Below are 20588 nucleotides of genomic sequence, written 5' to 3' on the forward strand. Positions count from 1 at the left end.
CAGCTAATCAAAACTTTTCAGTATTTAAAGAAAAAGATAATAGAAGTATTCTTAAAACATAAGTTCACTATTTACAGTTTGATCAATTATATTTTCTTGTATCTATTGAAAATAGTAATAAACGGATTTGAATTCAGAAATATATTTTTTGATTAACAAAAATAAAAGTTCAGAAAAGACACTCAAATAAAGTTTACTTAAAAGACGAATCTCCTAAAACATTCAGCAGTTTATACATGAAGCAAGTGATTATATTTTAATGACCTAACCAACAACAACAACAATATACCCATATTATCCCACACCGTAGAGTCTGGGAGGGTAGTGTACGCAGATCTTACTACTACTTTGTGAGGATAGGGCTACCTTGTGAGGATAGAAATGTTGTTTTCAATGGACCGTCAGCTTAGGAAAGCATAAACACTACATTAATAAAAATATAGACAAGAAGGGACAGTACCAAAAAGACATATAAAGGCAAAATAAAAACAAGATAAATATTCAAAACGTGTCTTTATTTCCTTAATTATGATTTTATTAAAAAAAAGGAAGGAGAATAAAAACAAAAAATAAAATAAAATGAAGAGAACTGTTTACTTCTAGTCACTCCAAAAAATAATAATCAATAAAATATATATTTTTTATATATATGTATTTTATATACATATAATATATAAATTTTATATGTTTTTAAATTAATAAATATATTTAATATGGACGGACTAATTTTATATTTTGCCCAAAAATAAAAGCAAGGGTTTATCCAATAATAGAAGCTACCAGAAGGACCGAGTCAGCTCAAGTCCCTTGCAATTCCTCGCGTCACAATGCAGTCAGCTCTGTAACCGTAACACAGTACCACTCTGCAAGCGATAGTGGAAACAATTTATTGGCAAAATTAGGGTCTGTGAATCCGACTCGAAGGTAATAGAAAAGAGCAATGGAGCCGGCGAAGTTGAATGAACTGAAGCAATTCGTCGAACAGTGCAAATCCAATCCTTCTATTCTCTCTAATCCTTCTCTTTCCTTCTTCCGTGACTACATTGAAAGGTACGCTACTTAATTCCATTTGTAAATAGTAACTTTTCAAAGATTAATTTATTATGAACATATGAATGGATCACCACTTAGCTCATCTGTTTTTTTTTTTCAGTCTCGGTGGTAAACTTCCTCCGTCTGCTTACGATACTGGAGATTACAAAGCGGTATTATTTAAACCTTATTGAGTCTTTTAAATTCTTTTCGTTGCTGAACTTGAGATAATGTAGGCGTAGGCTATTTTCCTGTTGAAGTATTTAAGAGAAACTGTTAGTAATTTTGTAAAAATTTAATATTCTAACTTGTACATTCTCAAATAGGCAAAGAGTAAACTTCCAAGTTTACCTAAGATCTCTGGCTCTTAGTAATCTATGTGTGGATACTAAATGACTGAGCAAAGAGACCTACCGCAATTAATTTCCGAACAATCTAGACCTAAAATCACATGAAAGTACAATCTCTAGTAATTAAGAATACTATAATGGAAGCAAAGGATCCCTATAATGATACCGATTAGCGTGAGTAAAGCTGAGTTGTTGTTCCACTTGGTTAAGTCCAGGCGAGGATAAGTGTGTGGTTTAGAGAACTTCTGATATGCTTTGATAGACGAGTTAATGACCTTTATTGTAGTGAAATGGGCTCGAATAGAGTGGAATATATGAAGATCCCGTACACAACCAGTTGGGATTGTGGTGTAGTTGATTGATTAACTGATTTAATTGTGGTTTCTCTATATACCTGCAAGTTTCCACTTTATAAGGTTTCTCCTTTATTATTATATTAGTATGGTCATGGTTTCTCATTAAATATGAGGTAATTGGAAACTTAAACACCTCGCTTTGGATTTTATATTGTCCTATTGAACTATCATTTGTTATGCAGAAGTCTCATGTGGTGGATGAGAGTGATGACGAGGTGGGTGATGATGAGAACGATGCTCATGCTAAAGGGGCGGTTGAAGAAGACGAGGAGCCTGAGATAATTGAATCTGATATTGAGCTTGATGAGAGTGACTCTGTGGAACCTGACAATGATGAGCCGCAAAAGGTCTGATATCTGACAGATTAACATTTTCTGTCCACTTTGGGTTTAATGGTTCTTGTTTATTTTTGACTTATTAAAGTTAATTTTCTAGATGGGAGACCCTTCTGTTGAGGTGACTGAAGAAGCCCGCGATGCTTCTCAAGAGTCCAAAGCCCAGGCCATGGAAGCAATTTCTGAAGGTGATGCTGTTCAATGTCTATATGTGTGCATGCGTTCTGTGTGTTCATAAAATCAGTGGGTATCATGTCGCTTACTTTTGGTCTTTGTGCTCATCAGGTAAGCTAGAAGAGGCAATTGAGCATCTTACAAAGGCAGTTCTCCTCAATCCTACATCAGCAATTATGTATGCTGCTAGAGGTACACTTTACTTGGTTTTTTGTTGTTTTCTAATTGAATAGTCATTTTTATTCAGTCACTCATAGTTTTTTCTTTTCTTTTTCTAACACAGCTAGTGTGTATATCAAGATGAAGAAGCCAAATGCTGCCATACGAGATGCAAATGCAGCGTTAGAGGTCTTGATTTCAGATTTGCTTGCCTGAATTTGGTTGTCCTTTATACGTCAATTTCTAAAGATACAGTTATTTTTTAGTAAGGCCGCTCAATGATTGCAGTGAGTGAGCTTTATCAAAAAGTAGTTGCATTGACTGGCTAATAATTCTTGAAGTTTTTATACGGAAAGTACCCTGAAGAATTCATTGGGCGTATCCCCTTAGAATTCTCTTCCATTCTTGAGGCAGACTGGGAGGCAAACACACATAAAATTTGCATGCTTCCTAGTTAATGCTTTTTCTTTGATATCTGCTTCAGTAAATTATAGTCTTCCCAAAGTGTTCATTCCCATTTCCCTGTTTTAGATGTTGTAATATAGTAATTATAAAAATCATCTATTTTTGTTTCATCCCCACTTAAAATGCTTCTTTTAAGAACCGTATATAAATATGGGTAGCAACTGGAAAAGTAGATGACATGACTTGGGAAAGACCGCTTTTGATTGAGGCAATTATCCCCCCCACTCCCTCCCTCTTTTTTTTTTTTGTGGGTCTTGCATGTAATTTCTGTCCGGAAGTATTCGCATTTCAGTTAAAAAGATATATTGGACCAGGTTGGGATTTCTGTAGATGCTGATTAAAGTAGAGGCACTGAGCTGTAATTTGTTGTTCAATGTATCATAAACTTGACTGTTCTTGCAGATAAACCCAGATTCTGCTAAAGGTTACAAATCACGTGGCATTGCCCGTGCCATGCTGGGAAAATGGGAGGAGGCTACTAAGGATCTTCACTTGGCTTCAAAGCTGGACTATGATGAGGAAATAAGTGCTGTGCTTAAGAAGGTTGGTTACCGTAATATAATCTCATAATATCTATATGGTCAAGTGGCATTGCCACATTTTTTTCCCTCTCCTTAGTTTATTTGTTTTTGTAATTTGGTGTTGTACTGCATTTCACTTAAGTTGCTACAGTCATTGTTGTCAAATGAATATGTGGTGTCTCTGTCGCAGGTTGAGCCAAATGCACATAGAATTGAAGAACACCGCAGGAAGTATGATAGGCTGCGCAAAGAACGAGGAGATAGAAAGAATGAGCGTGAGAGACAACGAAGAAAGGCTGAAGCTCAGGTACACCTCAATTACTTGATTGGTTTTATGTTTGGCTGCTCAGTGTTTCTGCATGTTAATATTCTTTTATATGTTTAATCTCAGGCTGCTTATGAGAAGGCCAAGAAGCAAGAAGAATCCTCATCAAGTAGGAGAGCTGGTGGCATGCCTGGTGGCTTCCCTGGTGGAATGCCAGGAGGGTTTCCTGGGGGCATGCCCGGGGGTTTTCCTGGCATGCCAGGAGGGTTTCCTGGGGGCATGCCCGGGGGCTCTCCTGGGGACATGCCTGGTGGCTCTCCTGGGGCCATGCCGGGAGGCTTTCCTGGGGCCATGCCTGGAGGAATGCCTGGTAACATGGACTACAGCAAAATACTGAATGTAAGTAGATCTACTTTTGTATGTTTACTTTTGAAGCAAACTATGGTTTTTACCTTAATGTCTAAGGAAAGTTATTAACTTAGGTGAAGATTAATTTCAATAGAAAGAAAATCTTTTATTGCTTTATAGTATATGTAGCTTTCAAGTCACAGTTTGTCCATAACAGGGATCTTAAAATATTCTTTATGTTTTTTGGTTGGAGCAGGACCCTGAGTTAATGGCGGCATTCAAGGATCCAGATGTCATGGCTGCCCTGCAAGATGGTACCTCCCTTTCGGCTCTAAGCCTTTAGCCTGGCTATTCCAGTTATCTCTTACAGGGTTTTAATTAGATAACTAAGTCATTTCAGTTCTTCTAGACAAGTCATCCAACAATTGCAGTGAAGATCTTTATGAAATTTATCACATCTTTATGAATTACTGTACGGTTCAAGCAGATTTCTGACCTATTGGTTTCATTTTAGGTCGACTAACAGTTATGTAACTGGCGTAACTAGTAAAGTTGCTGCAATGTCACTGGGAGGTTACGGGTTCGAGCCGTGGAAACAGCCTCCTGCAGAAATGTAGTGTAAGGCTGCGTGCAATAGACCTTTGTGGTTCGGCCCTTCTCCGGACCCCGCGCATAGTGGGAGCTTATTGCACCGGGCTGCCCTTTTAACAATTATCTACTACCGATACTGCTTAACCCTGCCAGCCAAATGCCTTTGTCTTGGATTTTATGAAATAACAAGTCGACCTTTCAAAAAGAGAATTTTATAGCAGTTTGTGAAGTTACTTCTCATTTGTATAAACTATATGACATGGTATGATATGTCTAATCCACGTTTTCCACTTCAGAATCGCTTTTTCATCTTTATTGCTAGATACTGGAAGTTTTGCTTACCGATCAGGAACAAAAATGTAGAGACAGTTAGAGTTCCAGTTAGTATCAAGGAGTTGTATATGGGGATCGGGTTGTGTGTCTCAGATTGTAGTTTTGGTCCCAGTTAGTATCAAGGAGTTGTATATGGGGATCGCGTTGTGTGTATCAGATTGTAGTTTAGGTCCTATTCTTACTCTTCTTTTTGGCTTTCTAATTGCTAAATTATCGGATCAAAGCAGTCAAATTTCCAGGTATTTACTGTGGGTGAATGGGTTGTCATGTAGCAGACATAAGTTCATGGTTGTATCATTGGCTTATCATGCTGATTCTTTGTGTTGCTTGGTACTAGTTTCCACTTACCACTAAGTCTCAGGCAGTGTTGTCAAAGGCGCGCTTAAGCCCTAAAGTGAGGCTCAAAACACGTTGAGCGCTTTGCCTCGCTTTGCTGGCGCTTTAGTGTCGCATCAAAGCTCTAAGGCATCATACGTTTCCTTGTCAATGAGTGTAATCCTGAAAAGGCCACCTTAAATAATTGATATTTCACTTTATTGTGAATTTGTTTTTCAATTTCTTTTTCCATAACTTGTTATTCATGCTTATAATGATTAGTCTTGGATTACATGCATATTTTTACTTTTTCTCCCGTTGCGCCTTTTTTCATTAAAAGCCTACGATTTATTTGCGCTTTGCGCTTAAAGCCCCAATGGACATTAGAGCTTTTTTGCGCTTTTCGCCTAACACTGGTCTCAGGTCATCTAAGAACATATGCTTTATACACTTGTAAGTTTCTGTGGTTGAATATCATCTGTTTTGGATTATAGTTAAGGGAAAATTGATGCTATCATCAACTTATGACTACCTGTCTGATCAGTGGAAGTTTATGTATATCATTGCCATTTTGCTCTAGTTAAAAAATTTAAAGGCTTCCAGTAAATTGATTCTTCATTGGCTGTTACCTCAATGTGTCTACGCCACTTGGTAGCACCTGAGTTAGAAACTAGTTTCTAAATCATCTCACAAGAAAAAGAATATGGATAAGGTTATGGATAAGGAGTAAATTAAATTTCTCTGCGGAGAGTTTTATTGCATATCCGACAGTGTCTTAAACATATTTTCCCCACCTCTTTGCTTGTTTTTGTGCTTATTAAGGTTTTGAAATAGGAGAGACAGGTAAGGAGCTTTTTAATCAGTTTGTAATTTTCAAGTCCGCAGAAAGACATTAACGGTTGAGCTAGTATATTTTATTTTGTAATGTTCCCAGCAAGTAGTGGAGTCTGTGAATCTTGTTGCTGATCAATTGGCTGTAGCAATTTGCTACATCTGTTGACAATTGCATCCATCTAGACTTCAATGTCATACATACTGGGTATTTCAAGATCATTGTTTCCTCTTACTGATGTGGTTGTTATTTTGCAGTGATGAAGAACCCTGCTAATTTGGCCAAGCATCAGGCAAATCCTAAAGTTGCTCCAATTATTGCGAAAATGATGAGCAAATTTGCTGGAAGTAACTGAGAGTTTTTGGGCTTCTGTCAGTGAGAGTTTCTAGATTTTGGTACGGAGGTGTGATTTTGTTGTAAACTTTGTTTCATCGAGTACGCAGAGGGTCATGCCTCTAGATTGTGTTTACTGCAAGTTCAGGTTCACAATAGATCTTGTGCATTATTGATAGAAAGAAATTGATATGCTTTTATAGGCACATAATTGCTAACTTTAGTCACTTGACTTGTTGCTAATGTTCAACTTCAATTTTTCATGCTGGTGTGTGGTATTTTGCTATACAATATCTCAGATGTTTTCAATATGGATCTTTAGTTTTCTAATTGTTGCTAGTACAGTAGTTGCTGATGTAACGGTCAGCTGTCGGAATGGAACTTCTTGATCAAGTAGTGATGGAGAATAGCTAGGTACTGGAGTGATACTTGATGAACGCTTTAGTATGTGGTCTCGTGGAAAAGCATGCATGAGAATTTTCTTCCATCGTTGGTCCGGTATGGTCTCTGGTGTGTACCGAGAAAGACTTGGTTATCAAATGAGCATCAAATGAGAGAACTTGTGCATGATTTAGTTTGTATTTGGATAGTATACATCTACAGCAGTGTGAATGTAGGGTTTTAGTGGGGTTTGTTCAGAGCAGTGTCGTCTACTTTATGTTTGTAATTATATGCATTGCTTGTGGTCCCCATTTTAACTCAAGAAATTGTAATGCATGCATTAATATTTATATGTATTATTGTCTCTTGCAAAGTTTTCATATTTAGTTATTCTTTTTTGTGTTTGGGGGGGGGGGGGGGAGGGTGGTGGATATACAGTGTTGTGGGGGCCTATGGAATACTTTTAATGGGCAATGTGGGAGTTCTATTTGTTTTTGAGTTTTAACAATGGAAGCTAGCTAGTGGCTGTGTTATTGATGACTTTGTCTGAAGAACGAATACGGATCGTTCAGAGCGTCCCCCTTTTGATTTTGAGGTTGGGGGTGGCCTAGGTGGTGGTGATGGTTGTTGGCAATGGATAATAAAATTGGTGAAAAAGACAAGCCTAGTAATTTAAGTGGAAATGAGCAGAGGGACGGGTGGATTATCCGCCGTGTTTCAAACCGTGCGCTACTAGCTAGTGCACTGTCTCTCGAGGTTTTGTGGATTATCAAAAAAAACAAGCATAGGTGAAATAAGGGTGAGGACCCATTAGCTGTTGTATTCCCAATTGGTGGGTTCTGGAAATATATCCCTCCTCTAGAGAACATGAATGTGACACCAGTTTGGCTTCTGAATAAGTTAAAATCTCATCTGTGCATTTCTGCGAATCCCTAATAGCCAGATGTAGCTTGGTCTGATCATTTTCGAGAGCAACCAAATCAGAAACATATGAACGGAGGACCTTAGGAAGATCAGGAGCACCTAAAACATACAAAATATATTAGGAAGATGAGAAGAAGTATCAAACTCACTAGTAATATTGAGAAGAAGCTAAGGGCTGAGGTGATATTTACCATGCTAAAGGAGGATTCAGCTTTTACACATTCGAAGCTTCACTGCAGGATTTACTGCTCGGCTATATGAATGAGATTTTCTCTACGGAACCATTATATATATTTGATAAAAGGAAAAAAAATAAATATTTTCCCTCGAACTTATGTTGGCAAAACGGACTTTTTCTTTCCGCATCTGTCTCTCGATAAAATTGTCACGACCCAAAATCCACTAAGGATCGTGATGGCGCCGGACACCAATGTCAGGCAAGCCAACCACAATTTACTAGCAATTTCTCATTTTAATTATTTTAAAATCATTTCCTTTAAACAAATAAATAATAAACTCCGCTGGATAAATGAGGATGTCTTTACAAAATTTAAATACTGAAAAATTCCGTGATCATCCCAGAACCCGGTGTCACAAGTACATGAGCAATTTCTAGGAAATAATGTAGTACAACAACCGTCCGGAATACAATATTGGACAGACAGTAAATACAGTAATTTGAAAGAGACTCTGCTGGCTGCGAGTCGTCTCGAGAAGTGCAGCTCACCTAAGTCTTCATATCAACCATGCCGCTACACCCACTAGACTACTAGATATGCATGTGCCCGTGCAACAAAAATGCACAGCAAGTGTAGTATGAGTACGAAAACAACGTGTACCCAATGAGTATCCCGTCTAATTTCGAAGAAGTAGAGACGAGAGGTCGACTTCGACACTTACTAGCGGTCCAATGATAATATAGTAAAAGTATGAGAAATTCATGGATTTCATAAGCAAAATTAAAACCATAAAGCCGGAAAACAGGTAAACAACTTTTCAAATAATAAGGATTTCCAAAGATTTACTTTTCATTATCTTTATCAATTTATCTTTGGTCAGGAAAGGCAATTATCAACATTTAAAATTCTCAGTCAAGCAATACAAGTCATATTCGACATTACGGACCTGCTCCAACTTTCGGAATTGAAATCCGACCCCGATATCAAAAATTCAAACTCTCGGTCAAACTTCTCAAAAACATTCAAATTTCTATCTTTAGCCAAATGACTTCAAAACGACCTACGGACCTCCGAATTCACTTCCGATCGCGCTCCCAATACCAGAATCACCATACGGAGCTATTCCCAGACTCGGAATCCAAATGGACATTGATAACACTGAAATGCACTTCAACCCTAACTTATGAGATTCTTCCAAAATGCTAACTTCCACATTAGGCGCCGAAACATTCCCGGATCTTTCAAAACCCAGTCCGGACATACGCCCGAGTCTGAAATCATCATACAAACCTGCTGGAACCTTCAAATCCCGATTCTGAGGTTGTTTACTCAAAAATCCAATCTTAGTCCATTCTTTCAACTTAAAGCTTCCGAAATGAGAATTCTCTTTCCAAATCAACTCCGAACTTTCCGAAATTCAATTCCGACAGTGCGTACAAGTCATAATACCTGAAGTAAAGTTGTTCATAGCCTCAAACTGCCGAAGAACGTGCTAAAGCTCAAAACGACCGGTCAGGTCGTTACAAAAATGGTATTTATATATCTCTGTTTTTTACTCTTAAATTTAAGTTTTGCTGTTTCTTTTATTTTCTAATATTTCATAAGAACATCAAATCAACAAGGAAATATTTCAAAAGAACATAAAATCAACGCATCTAAGTGGTCTTAAAAGGCATCTTTAAGTTCAACATAGAACCCCAAAAAATCAAGAAAAAACTCATATGACACATTCAAATCGGCCCATATCTCGAAGTAGTTCACTTTATAGATAGTAAGAATTGATTGGAAGAGGATGAAAATGAAATTCATAGAGGATGAATAAAACAATGAGGAAGACAAAGAAAAATTGAAAAGTCTGGAAAGAGACAACAACAATAACAAACCTAGTATAATCTCACAGGTGGGGTCTGGGGAGGTTAATATGTACGCAGACCTTACCCATACCTAGAAAGGTAGAGAGTCTATTTCCGATAGACCCTCGGCTCAAGAAAAGGTGGAAAAAGTCTGGAAAGAGACATGTCTCATATAAGAAAATACTGTGTTATCGAGGTCCAATTAGGATTCCGAGTCTGGAAATAGTTCCGTATGGTATGACTTGCACGCAAAGTTTGGCATCATTCCAAGTAGTTTAAGTATATTTCAGTGCATTGGGAGTGAGTTAGAACTTGAAGTTCATATTTTTGATTCATTTGGTTGGGGGTGTGATTCTTAGTTTTAATTTGTTTTGTGCGTTCTGAGAGTTTGAGTGAATCTGTTTTATGATTTTAAACTTGTTGGCATATTCGGGCGGGGCCCCGGGAGCCTCAGATGTTAATCGGACGAGGCTCAGACCAAGTTTGGACTTGGGAGCATCAGCTGAAGCTTTCAGCTTCTGGTGCAATCGCACCTACGTAGGTCCAGCTGCAGGTGCGAGCTCGCAGAAATGGCCCAGGAAGGGCAGACCAGGAACCGCAGATGCGCCCCACCCTCCGCAAAAGCGGAGCCAGCCAGCCGGGGCTAGGACTGCACCTACGATGGATTTTTTACAGGTGAGGCGTCGCAGATGCGGCCCTAGGTTCGCAGAAGCTGAAATCGCTGGAGGCAGACCCTCATTTAATACAAGACTTAGGCATTTTTGGCTCATTTCTTACACTTCTTGAGGCGATTTTAGAGCTGGTTAGAAAGGGGTTTTTGTTAGCTAATTGAGGTAAGTAATTTCTATCTAATGTGAGTTAAATGCATAGTTTAGGGGTAGATTATAACATGTAAATTGATAGAATTCATGGGTTTAAATGAAAAACCTAGGGTTTTGGTAAAAATGAGATTTAACCACGAAAAAGGATAGGGAATTTAGTGAAAATCATATATTTGAGTTCATGAAGTTATGGGTAACAATTTTCTTCGATCAGGAATCCGGGCACGTGGGCCCGGAGGTAAAATTTAGGAATTCTTCAATTGGGGTTGGGTAATCACTTTAATAATTATGATATGAACTTTTGAATATGTATTGACTATTTTATATAACATTTGACTAGTTTCGAGTCGTTTGGCACCAAATTGAGGGTTTAAAGCACAATTGTGGACCCGAAAGTAAACTTTGAGACGAGGTAATTCTCTTTTATAATATTGTGGACGGGTTACTTGACCGTTAATGAGAATTGATGTTTACTTGAATATTAGCCTCTTAATAATCCTTGAATTGGTTATTTATAAATTATTTTCTCTTGTTGTGGAGCGGGCCGAACGCCTCGGTAATAGAATAGATGCATCTATGGTTCGTGGCGTTTGACCCTCGGCAGTGCACTGTTTATATATTCATCTGTAGGATCCGGCCCTACGACCTCAGCGTAGTTGTGCGTAATAATTCTTGAAGCCCAACTATAATTGATATTGTTTGATTGGCTTGAAAGATTAATTTGTTAAATGATGGAAGTTAATTGGGACTTACAATTAGTGAAAGAATTATTTGTGTATTCTTGTTATTGCGTCTTCAGTTGTATTTATATACCCCATGCTTAGTTATAATTCTATTATTTTATTGTTAGCCCATAGTAAGTGTCAGAGTCAACCCCTCATCACTACTTCTTCGAGGTTAGACTGGATACTTACTGGGTACATGTTGTTTATGTACTCACGCTACACTTCTACACTCAATGTGTAGGATATGAGGCAGGTGTATCTGGATATCAGTCATGCGAGCATCCTTAATTTCTACTAGACTCTGCGGTGAGCTGCCTTTCGAGCCTGTTCTGCAGCTGCCGAAGTCTTTCTTTTGCTTTATTTTCTATCTATTTTATTTCAAACAGTAGTGTAGTATTCTTTGTACTTTTTCTAGTAGCTCATACTTAGTGACACCAGGTCTTGAAGATTTATGCTAGTAGACACTTGATGGTTTTGGGTTATTTTACTTATCTCACTTATTTTCAAAAAATTTATCTCTCATTTTTTTATTAAATTCTTACTTCCCATGTATGCACAAACTAAAAATCAACTATTTTAAATTTTTAAAAGAAATGATCACAGAGTTCATTCACTGTTGGCTTTGCCTAGTGGTAATGTTGGGCACCATCAGGACATATAGGAGAAATTGACCGTGACAGAAATGGTGTTTGACACTTTGGAGAATGCGAGATTGGATGGAAAATCAAAAGTTCTCTAACAAAAGTTGACCAAAGCAAGACATATTCGAAACTCGAAAGATATGATACCACAGGCGCTCTATTTTCACTATTACAAGCAAGTGTTACTACCTTTTTGCTCTGATACTCCTGCAGTCCTACTTAAACTCTTTCAGTGAAATTTCTAGCTTTGCGTAAAAAAGCGAAACAACAAGAGGAAGGTACTAGTATCGAAGAGAAAAAATGTTTGTAGTATAGAAAAAAGTTATTGTGAAGAGCAAAAAAACATTCATTGAAAAGACTTTGCATAGAAAAGTTAAGCAGCATGAGAAAGATACTATACCAAAGAGAAAAAAATGCCTAATATTGGTAAACGTGATGATGGACATTCTTATTTCCGGATGAGCAACCTATCAGAAGACGACATTTTTAAATTTATTATTACACATTTTTCTTTTTCTATTTGCAACTGTATAAAAACAATTGATGCTTCAAGACAGTGCACACATGCATAATAGGAGTATCATAAAGCTAAAACTCTTTTCCAATTTGTCTTGTTGACAAGCTATTTTCAAATGTTTTCTTTCTTATTTCTTTGTATTTACTTTTTCTCTTTTCCAGGTTCCGACTCTTTCGATTTTAATTATGCCACTTCTTTGGCCTAATATTAATACATGCGTACGCTATTTTTTGTCAAACATTGAACTTATGTGTATGTCATCATCTGTAATTACTATAATTTTAAAACACCGTTATTGTCACATCCCAAAATATCCTCTAGACGTGACTGACACCCAACTAACACTACCCGCCAGGAGAACTAACTTATACCATATATTCTACATTTATTCAAACTCAACCGAAATAAATGTAAGTTCCAACAATTTGATAATTAAATGCAAATGATTAATACCCCAAATTGTTCCGTAAATATTTATGAATAATAACAACTAAAAACTGAAAAGAACACTCTAGCGAAAATCCTATACTAGACCATAGAGCATCTAAGAGGATTACAAATGACATCATATGAATAAATGATAAAGACTCTTTTGGTAGCCTCCACGAACAATACGATGGCTCACCTCAATATCTGAGTCAACTCTAGAGAACTCGTCAGCTACTAGCTTTGTCTTTACCAATAGTATCTGCATGGACATGCAGGTAAGGAGTGAATTATACGTAAATATAACCCAGTAAAATCTTCGACCCGTACTTTTAATACCTCTGAGACAAGTGTTGGAAAATACAAATACAACACAACAAAAACAATATACTAAATACAATAATTATATAATAACATAATATATAGGTATCAACAGAGTTAATAACAATTAACTAACAAGAACACACATATCTCAACCCACGACACACTAAGAGCTTGTTATAACTACAGTGAAAGAAATTAACCAATACCTCTATAAGTCCACAATGACACCACAATACCTCAAAATATGTAACAGAGCATACACAATGCTCACTGAAGCATACACAATGCCCCAAATATATCATGGCTCACAGCCGTATCAACTCAACCCCATGCCTCACAACCGTATCAAACTATCGAACTCAACATCATGGCGCACAACCGTCTCAAACTCAACAACATGGCTCGCAGCCGTATCAAACTATCAAACTCAATGCCATGACGCACAACCGTATCCAACTCAATATCATGGCGCACAGCCGTATCAAATTCAATATCATGGCGCACAACCGTATTAAACTAAATATCATGGCACACAGCAGTATCAAACTCATCAAACAACTTATAATTTTTTTTATATAAAATAATATATTTGCGGCTAGTCTAAGACCACCGATTTTGTCAAGCGCACACTTGTCCCAACACATGGACCAGGCAGAGAAAACACACTTTCAAAACAGGTTTTAGAAAAGCAAGCATCAAAGCTTAAAGTCTCACTTACCTCGCGAGCGACAAGTTTCCCAACCTCATGATGCCTAGAACACCAATCAAACTGCCTCCAATGACCTCAATCTATGCAAAAATATTAATAACAATGTCAGTTATGTTCATCGGAGTCAAATCTCAATATCCCTAACTTTCAAGTTTAGAGTTAAATCTTAGTAATCTATACAACCATGAAAATATATCCCAGTATCTCAATGTAACTCAATATTAAATTTTAATTTCCGTAAATTAGTACTCCAGTTCCATAGTTAATAACCATAGAGTAACATTAAAAAGAAAAAAAATCCTTAGAATACGTAAAGTAAAGACTATGAACAGTAGCTTCAATATTAATGTCCAACTAGGTTCCATACATTATGGACGAATTCTTGTTTGATATCCAAGCTTGCATCGTTGCCATTATTTGAATAATCATTGTGTTCGCCATCATTGCCATAGATATAAATCATAACTCCATTACTCTAATTCATCTGTGCAATATACGTTAATATGGGGACTAAATAATATTACCTGTATGCTTGGATTTTCCATGAAAGATTCCAGAAAAGGTTAGGCCATTAGAATCAACTTACAGTCTTTCACTAATAAAACCTTGCGCCGTCACTGTTGTCTTAGAAATTCTCCGGCAATCCTTTTTATTTTGGTTGTTCTCTCTTAAGGAATTATATTATAAAATACACTATTTTACAATTCCTTGCGTAGTAAACGTGATGCCAGTAAGAGCATGGGCTTGGCCCACTCCTTTTTATTTAAGGAAAACATAAGTTGAGTTGTGAGGTTAGCCACTAGCCACTTATTTAATACACTATCTTATATTATAATAATTCTATTTTCCTTATATGTTACAATAAATTTTCTTCCACTAGGTTAGTATTTGACTCAATAACTTCAAAGAAAATTAATTCTTTAGTCTCACAATTAATAAGTACATAAAATATTTCGGATTATTACAATTATTTTAAATTAAATATAATTATTTAAGGATCACTCACTAATTTTATATCTTTTTTTGCTATAAAGTTCCAGTAGTATGAGAATTATGAGCGAATGTGGATGACTTCAAATATAAATTAAGAGATTATCCATTTCATAAAAAGTTTTAAAATAAGAGTATTCATACATAGAGGGCAAAAATAAAAAGTAATTAGACGTGTTGTTGCATTCACATTAGTATTAATTAACTAGTTATTACAAGACTTTTACGTGGTCTTACGCATAATCATAGTCTAATTTGGAGATTAGCTTTCTGACACCCATATCATTCAAGTATTTATGGCCACCAAAGTCCAAAGGTTAGCTTTGTCTAACATATGCGTCTTTGAAGCTGCGAGTTAAAGTATCATACTGGATCGTAGATGGGCAAAGACACTAAGACGAGCCCTACACCAACACTCCGCGATTTTCATACTTGTCTCACATAATTATTAGCTCTAATACCAGTTGTTGTGCTAAACTGACCAAACAATACTCTTAACATAGTATGATTAAACACGTTATAATTAAGATGTTGGGCTAAGTCACACAATTTTCTCCAAAAAACATCATATCATTAACATTATTAAACACGTTATAAGTTTTTTTCTACTCTTCATGTGGAATTTTTTTACATATCCAACCAGAAGATCTACTATTGTGGATTTCTAGTCCTGGCATAATGATTCTTGAATAAGTATTGCCAAATAGACAAATGATTCAGAAGCTTCCAATCTGCCAAGTTAATCTTAGCATTTATTGTAAAAGGTAAATTGATAACACTAATAATATTTTGTCATATTATGCAAAATAAGTTCTATCAAATTAAAGCATCTTGTCATTAAGCAAAATAGAAATTCTTTTTAGAGTTGCGCTCCAAACTATGAGAGTTTGCTCGTTATCTGGAAAAGGCCTAATAAAAAAGGGGATTATACTAATCATGATGTTTTCACATTCAAAGAAAACTAAGATGCCATACAATTAAAAAAAAGGTACTATAATAAAAAGCTCACCCTAGAACAGAGACGTTGAAACTTATTCGGTTTGAGATTTAGTTCTTGGTTAAGGGAGTAGATCCGTGACTCGAAGGTCCGCCTACAACAGCCAAATGAAAGATTTTGGAAAAACTATTTGTCAAGATGCTGCAACACGTAGGTGTGGCCCGAGCGTCATGACCCTTGTTGCTGACCAAGGCCATATACCCGCATATGCTGCCTTTGTAGTTTCAATGGTTATTAGTGATCAATTAGCATTACAAATCTCTCAGGTGGGGATTAGCATTCGGAACTGTGGGCCCACATTTGATGATGTTTATAACTATGTATCAAGTAATGGATTGCATCTTGAGAAATACTATATCTATGTGGATCAACGTGGTGAGTGTAGGAATAATTAATATGTACGACCTAAAGCTACTATTATAGGCTGGACACGTCTAGGTGAGAAAGAGTCAATCATCGACGCTTTAAGTCGGGATCCCATTACCGTGATCATTTTCCATATCAAAGCTTCATTGACCGTCAGAATACAATGGACGTGTATAATGTCATGGGCGGCTTTTCAACCGCCCCATGACCCCTTGGGCGCGCCCCGTAGCGTCCTAGCAAGCCTTCTAATGCCTAGCGCCACGGACGACCCCGTGGTCTTGGCTGCGCCAAGTGACAAGCGCGCATGTGCCTCTGACGCCCCACAAATATTCCTCGCCAGCGCCCAACCGCAGCCAGATGCCAACAGCGCCGCGCGCGCAGACCCGGATGCCAAAGACTATGCTGCTGTCAACAGACCTATTTCTGCCTTATAACAAACTAAGTCTTTTTCATTGTAAATATAGAGTAGTTTTATTCCATGTACTTCCATTATATTTCTCTAGCTTAATCAAGTCTAGTCTTGTAGCTTTGGATTATTTTTTAAGCATTATTAGGGGGATCAAGCAATCAAACTTTCTAGCAAGCAAACAATTCTCTGTACTGGTGTCTCTCCCCTCGACACCGCGTTGCCTTTATGTAATAGCTTTCATTAATGCAATCAAGCTTTCTTTCATTCTCAATCCTCATTCCTGTTATCTCAATTTCTCTTGGCATTGGTTTTCCCGTACGACACTGACAATCTAGTCTAGCGTACGGAGAGGACCTCAGTTGGCGGACAGCAACTGCACTGACATCAGTTGTTTAGCCTTACGTCGCCCTTCCAAGAAATCTCAGGAAGGCGCCGCATAACAGTTGGTATCAGAGCCTAGACTCGACATCGGACGAGGGAACGCATTGCCATTACCACCATTTCTGACCATGGTGAATCATGGGGACCGTATTGCGGCCCTTGAACAGACGGTTGATGGATTACTGCCCATCATGGATACGGTGCTTAAACTAAGAACCAGCCTAGGGCAAAGGTTGGACGACCTGGACCTCAGGGTGCTCCGGGCCGAAGTTGACATAGAAAACATCAGTCGTGACTCCGAGGGAGACCGGCAAATGGCAGCCACAGAGGCAGCCAAAATTTTTGGCAAATTCGAGGGACTCCAACAGGAGCGTGCCGAGGATTTAGATTACAGAGCACAAGAGGCAGACAGGGTGACTGCCATGCAACAAACTATTGACGACTTGACAGACAAGCTCAATGTCGTCAATGCTGATTTATAGGGCCTACTGCGAGGCGGTGGAAACTAGATCGGGGGCGCTACAAACCCCACTTCCGCGACACAAAAACTGAAAATTCCTGAGCCAAAGCCATACAGTGGATCTAGGAATGCCAAGGAAGTAGAGAACTTCATCTTTGATGTCGAACAATATTTCGATGATGTTGGGGGCCTAGAAGAAGCTAAGAAGGTAGCAACTGCTTCTATGTATCTTCAGGGTGATGCTAAACTCTGGTGGCGGGTGAAATACGAAGCCATCAAGGCCGGTGAAGATGCTCTCAAAACATGGGCAGAACTGAAGGCAGCCATACGCCTACAATTCTTCCCCGAAAATGTTGAATACAATTCAAGGAGAAAGCTACGGGAGCTCTACCAGACCAAATCCGTGCGGGACTACGTACGGGAATTCTCCACGCTCATGCTAAGCATACGTGACATGGGGGACAAAGATAAGCTCTTCACTTTCCTAGAAGGGCTGTACAAAGACAACGGGTAGATACCCTGCCTAAGGCGATCCAAGCAGCTGAATGCCTTGGGGACTATCAAATGGAATCTCGGAAGGATAGGCCTCAGCCGCCTGCCCGAGTGGGATTCAAAGGGGGTCAGTCTAGCAATGGTGGCCCTAGCAGAAGTGGGGGAGATCGGGGCTCAACCAAACCTAAGGCTCCCTCCACAAGCAGCAATAGTGCTGCGTCTAGCAACAATGATCGGGGGAGGAAGCCTCCTTCAGGATGCCATCATTGCGGCGGACCACATTGGAACAATAAGTGCCCACATGCACAGATGAACGCCCATCAGACTTTTGATGATGGGACTGATGACGACTCAGACGATACGGATCAGACTGAACCAGTTGGTGCCTTCAATGCAATTGTTGGCTCCATTTCTGAGGCATTAGCAGAGACTAGTGCTGGCATTCCTAAGAAGAAGGACCCATGTCCAGTCACCAAGAAAGGGAAAAAGAAGTCGGATGATGAGACTCCTCTTAGGCACGAGAGGACCTTAATGTTCGTTGAGATGAAGGTGAATGGCAAGCCCATTCGGGCCATGGTAGACATGGGTGCTACCCACAACTACTTAGCCTCGACTCAGGTGGAGCGCCTTGGTCTAGTTGTAGGGAAAGGTAGAGGCTGTGTCAAGGCTATCAACTCACTTCCCCAGCCAGTGGGTGGAATAGCCAAAGAAGTACCGGTGAAACTTGGCCCTTACGAAGGAAAATTCAACCTGCGCGTGGTGATCATAGATGACTTCGAGTTGATAGTTGGATTGGAATTCCTGAGGCAAACCAACACCATGCCTGTACCGTATGCTGACATGTTACTGATAATGGGAGCAAACGGGACCAAGCCCTGCATTATCCCATGCATGCCCATGAAGATGGCCGTTGAAAACATCTCAGCCTTGCAGTTGAAGAAGGGGGTCAAAAGAAATGAACCCACGTTCCTGGAAACCCTTTGCATTGAATATGTAGAACACTCCTCGGGCCCCATTCCTGAGCCCGTGAAGGATATACTACTAGAGTTTGAAGATGTCATGCCACAAGACATGCCAAAGTGACTACCGCCTAGGCGTACTGTGGACCATGAGATTGAGCTGGTGCCGGGCGCGAAGCCACCCGCCCGGGCGCCTTACAGAATGTCACAACCCGAACTCACCGAGCTTCGGAGACAATTGACGGAAATGCTAGACACAGGGATTATCATTCCCTCCAAATCCCCATACGTGTCCCTTGTGCTATTCCAAAAGTAACATGATGGTAGTCTACGACTCTGTGTGGACTATCGGGCTCTAGACAAAATTACTGTGAAGAACAAGTACCCTATTCCGCTAATGGCAGACTTGTTCGATAGACTGGGTGGTGCGACGGTGTACACCAAAATAGACCTGAAGATAGGTTATTGGCAAGTTCGGATTGCAGAGGGTGATGAGCACAAGACGACCTGTGTGACAAGATATGGGTCGTACGATTTCCTGGTTATGCCATTCGGCTTGACTAACGCCCCAGCTATGTTTTGCACTTTGATGAACCAAATCTTCCGAGAGTACATTGATGAATTCGTGGTGGTCTACTTGGATTACATTATGGTATATAGCCAAACATTGGAGGAACACCTGATGCACTTGCGGAAGGTCCTAGCTCGATTGCGGGAGCATGAACTATATGTGAAGCTATCTAAGTGCTCCTTTGATCAAAAGCAAATTGACTTCCTCGGACATGTCATCGAGGAAGGGCGAATCAAGATGGACCAGCAGAAGATTCAGGCAATCACAGATTGGCCGCCGCCTAAGGATATCCACGCCTTGAGGGCGTTCCTTGGTCTATGCAATTTCTATCGGCGATTTGTGAAAAACTACTCCCTCATTGCAGTACCATTGACAGAACTCCTCAAGAAGGTCACGCCTTGGGAATGCGGACCCAAGCGAGCGGAGGCCTTCAATGCATTGAAAGCGGTTATGTCTAGTAGCCCCGTCTTGGCCCTTCCTGATCTGGCCAAGCCAATCAAAGTACAAACAGATGCATCTGACTATGCCCTCGGTGGAGTCCTGCTACAAGAAGGGCATCCTATAGCGTACGAGAGTCGGAAGCTGAAAGATGCTGAGCGGCGCTATGCCGCCCATGAGAAAGAATTATTGGCTGTCGTCCACTGCTTGCGCCTCTAGAGGCACTATCTGCTGGGGACCCCGTTCGTGCTCGAGACAGACAACACATCTATTAGCCATTTCATGACCCAGCCGAAGTTGAATGGGCGACAGGCTAGGTGGCAGGAACTCCTAGCTGAATTCCACTTCAACCTGGAGTACCGATGTGGGAAGACCAATCATGTTGCTGATGCGCTCAGTCGGAGAGCTGATCGCATCGGTGTGCCTACTCGCCACCCAAAGGGGGAGCAAAGTAGCCACCTCCATCAAGGACCAGATACAAGATTTACTCATCAAAGATCCTACTGTGCAGAATTTGATTGATTTGGTAGGACAGGGCAAGACTCGCCAGTTCTACATGGAAGATGGTTTTCTGAAAGTGAAAGGGAACCGACTTTATGTTCCTAAAGGAGGAGAT

At 39.4% G+C, this 20588-nt stretch overlaps 1 protein-coding gene and 1 long non-coding RNA gene across 2 annotated transcripts; one reads left to right on the forward strand and one right to left on the reverse strand.

The window, feature by feature from the left end:
- The first annotated feature begins 771 nt into the window (after positions 1-771).
- LOC104231537 (FAM10 family protein At4g22670-like) lies at positions 772-6672 on the forward strand. The gene is made up of 11 exons (XM_009784550.2): positions 772-1050; positions 1154-1205; positions 1921-2085; positions 2174-2261; positions 2359-2439; positions 2531-2595; positions 3274-3414; positions 3583-3699; positions 3784-4056; positions 4262-4319; positions 6334-6672. The coding sequence occupies exons 1-11, from the start codon at positions 941-943 to the stop codon at positions 6429-6431; spliced, it is 1248 nt and encodes a 415-aa protein (XP_009782852.1). The 5' UTR covers positions 772-940; the 3' UTR covers positions 6432-6672.
- Positions 6673-13057: 6385 nt separating this feature from the next.
- On the reverse strand, positions 13058-14507 carry LOC138874526 (uncharacterized). The gene is made up of 3 exons (XR_011401509.1): positions 14434-14507; positions 13919-13989; positions 13058-13138 (listed from the first exon to the last, which is right to left on the reverse strand). It is a non-coding gene; the product is annotated as an uncharacterized lncRNA (long non-coding RNA).
- Positions 14508-20588: the final 6081 nt, after the last annotated feature.

This window comes from Nicotiana sylvestris, chromosome 8 (genome assembly GCF_000393655.2).
Source record: "Nicotiana sylvestris chromosome 8, ASM39365v2, whole genome shotgun sequence".
NCBI classification, from domain to species: Eukaryota; Viridiplantae; Streptophyta; class Magnoliopsida; order Solanales; family Solanaceae; genus Nicotiana; species Nicotiana sylvestris.

Coding starts and splice junctions, on each gene's coding strand:
- LOC104231537 (XM_009784550.2), top strand. CDS start 941: ATGGAGCCGGCGAAGTTGAATGAACTGAAGCAATTCGTCGAACAGTGC. Junction 1,051..1,153: donor TTCCGTGACTACATTGAAAG/GTACGCTACTTA, acceptor TTTTTTTTTCAG/TCTCGGTGGTAAACTTCCTC. Junction 2,596..3,273: donor ATGCAAATGCAGCGTTAGAG/GTCTTGATTTCA, acceptor CTGTTCTTGCAG/ATAAACCCAGATTCTGCTAA.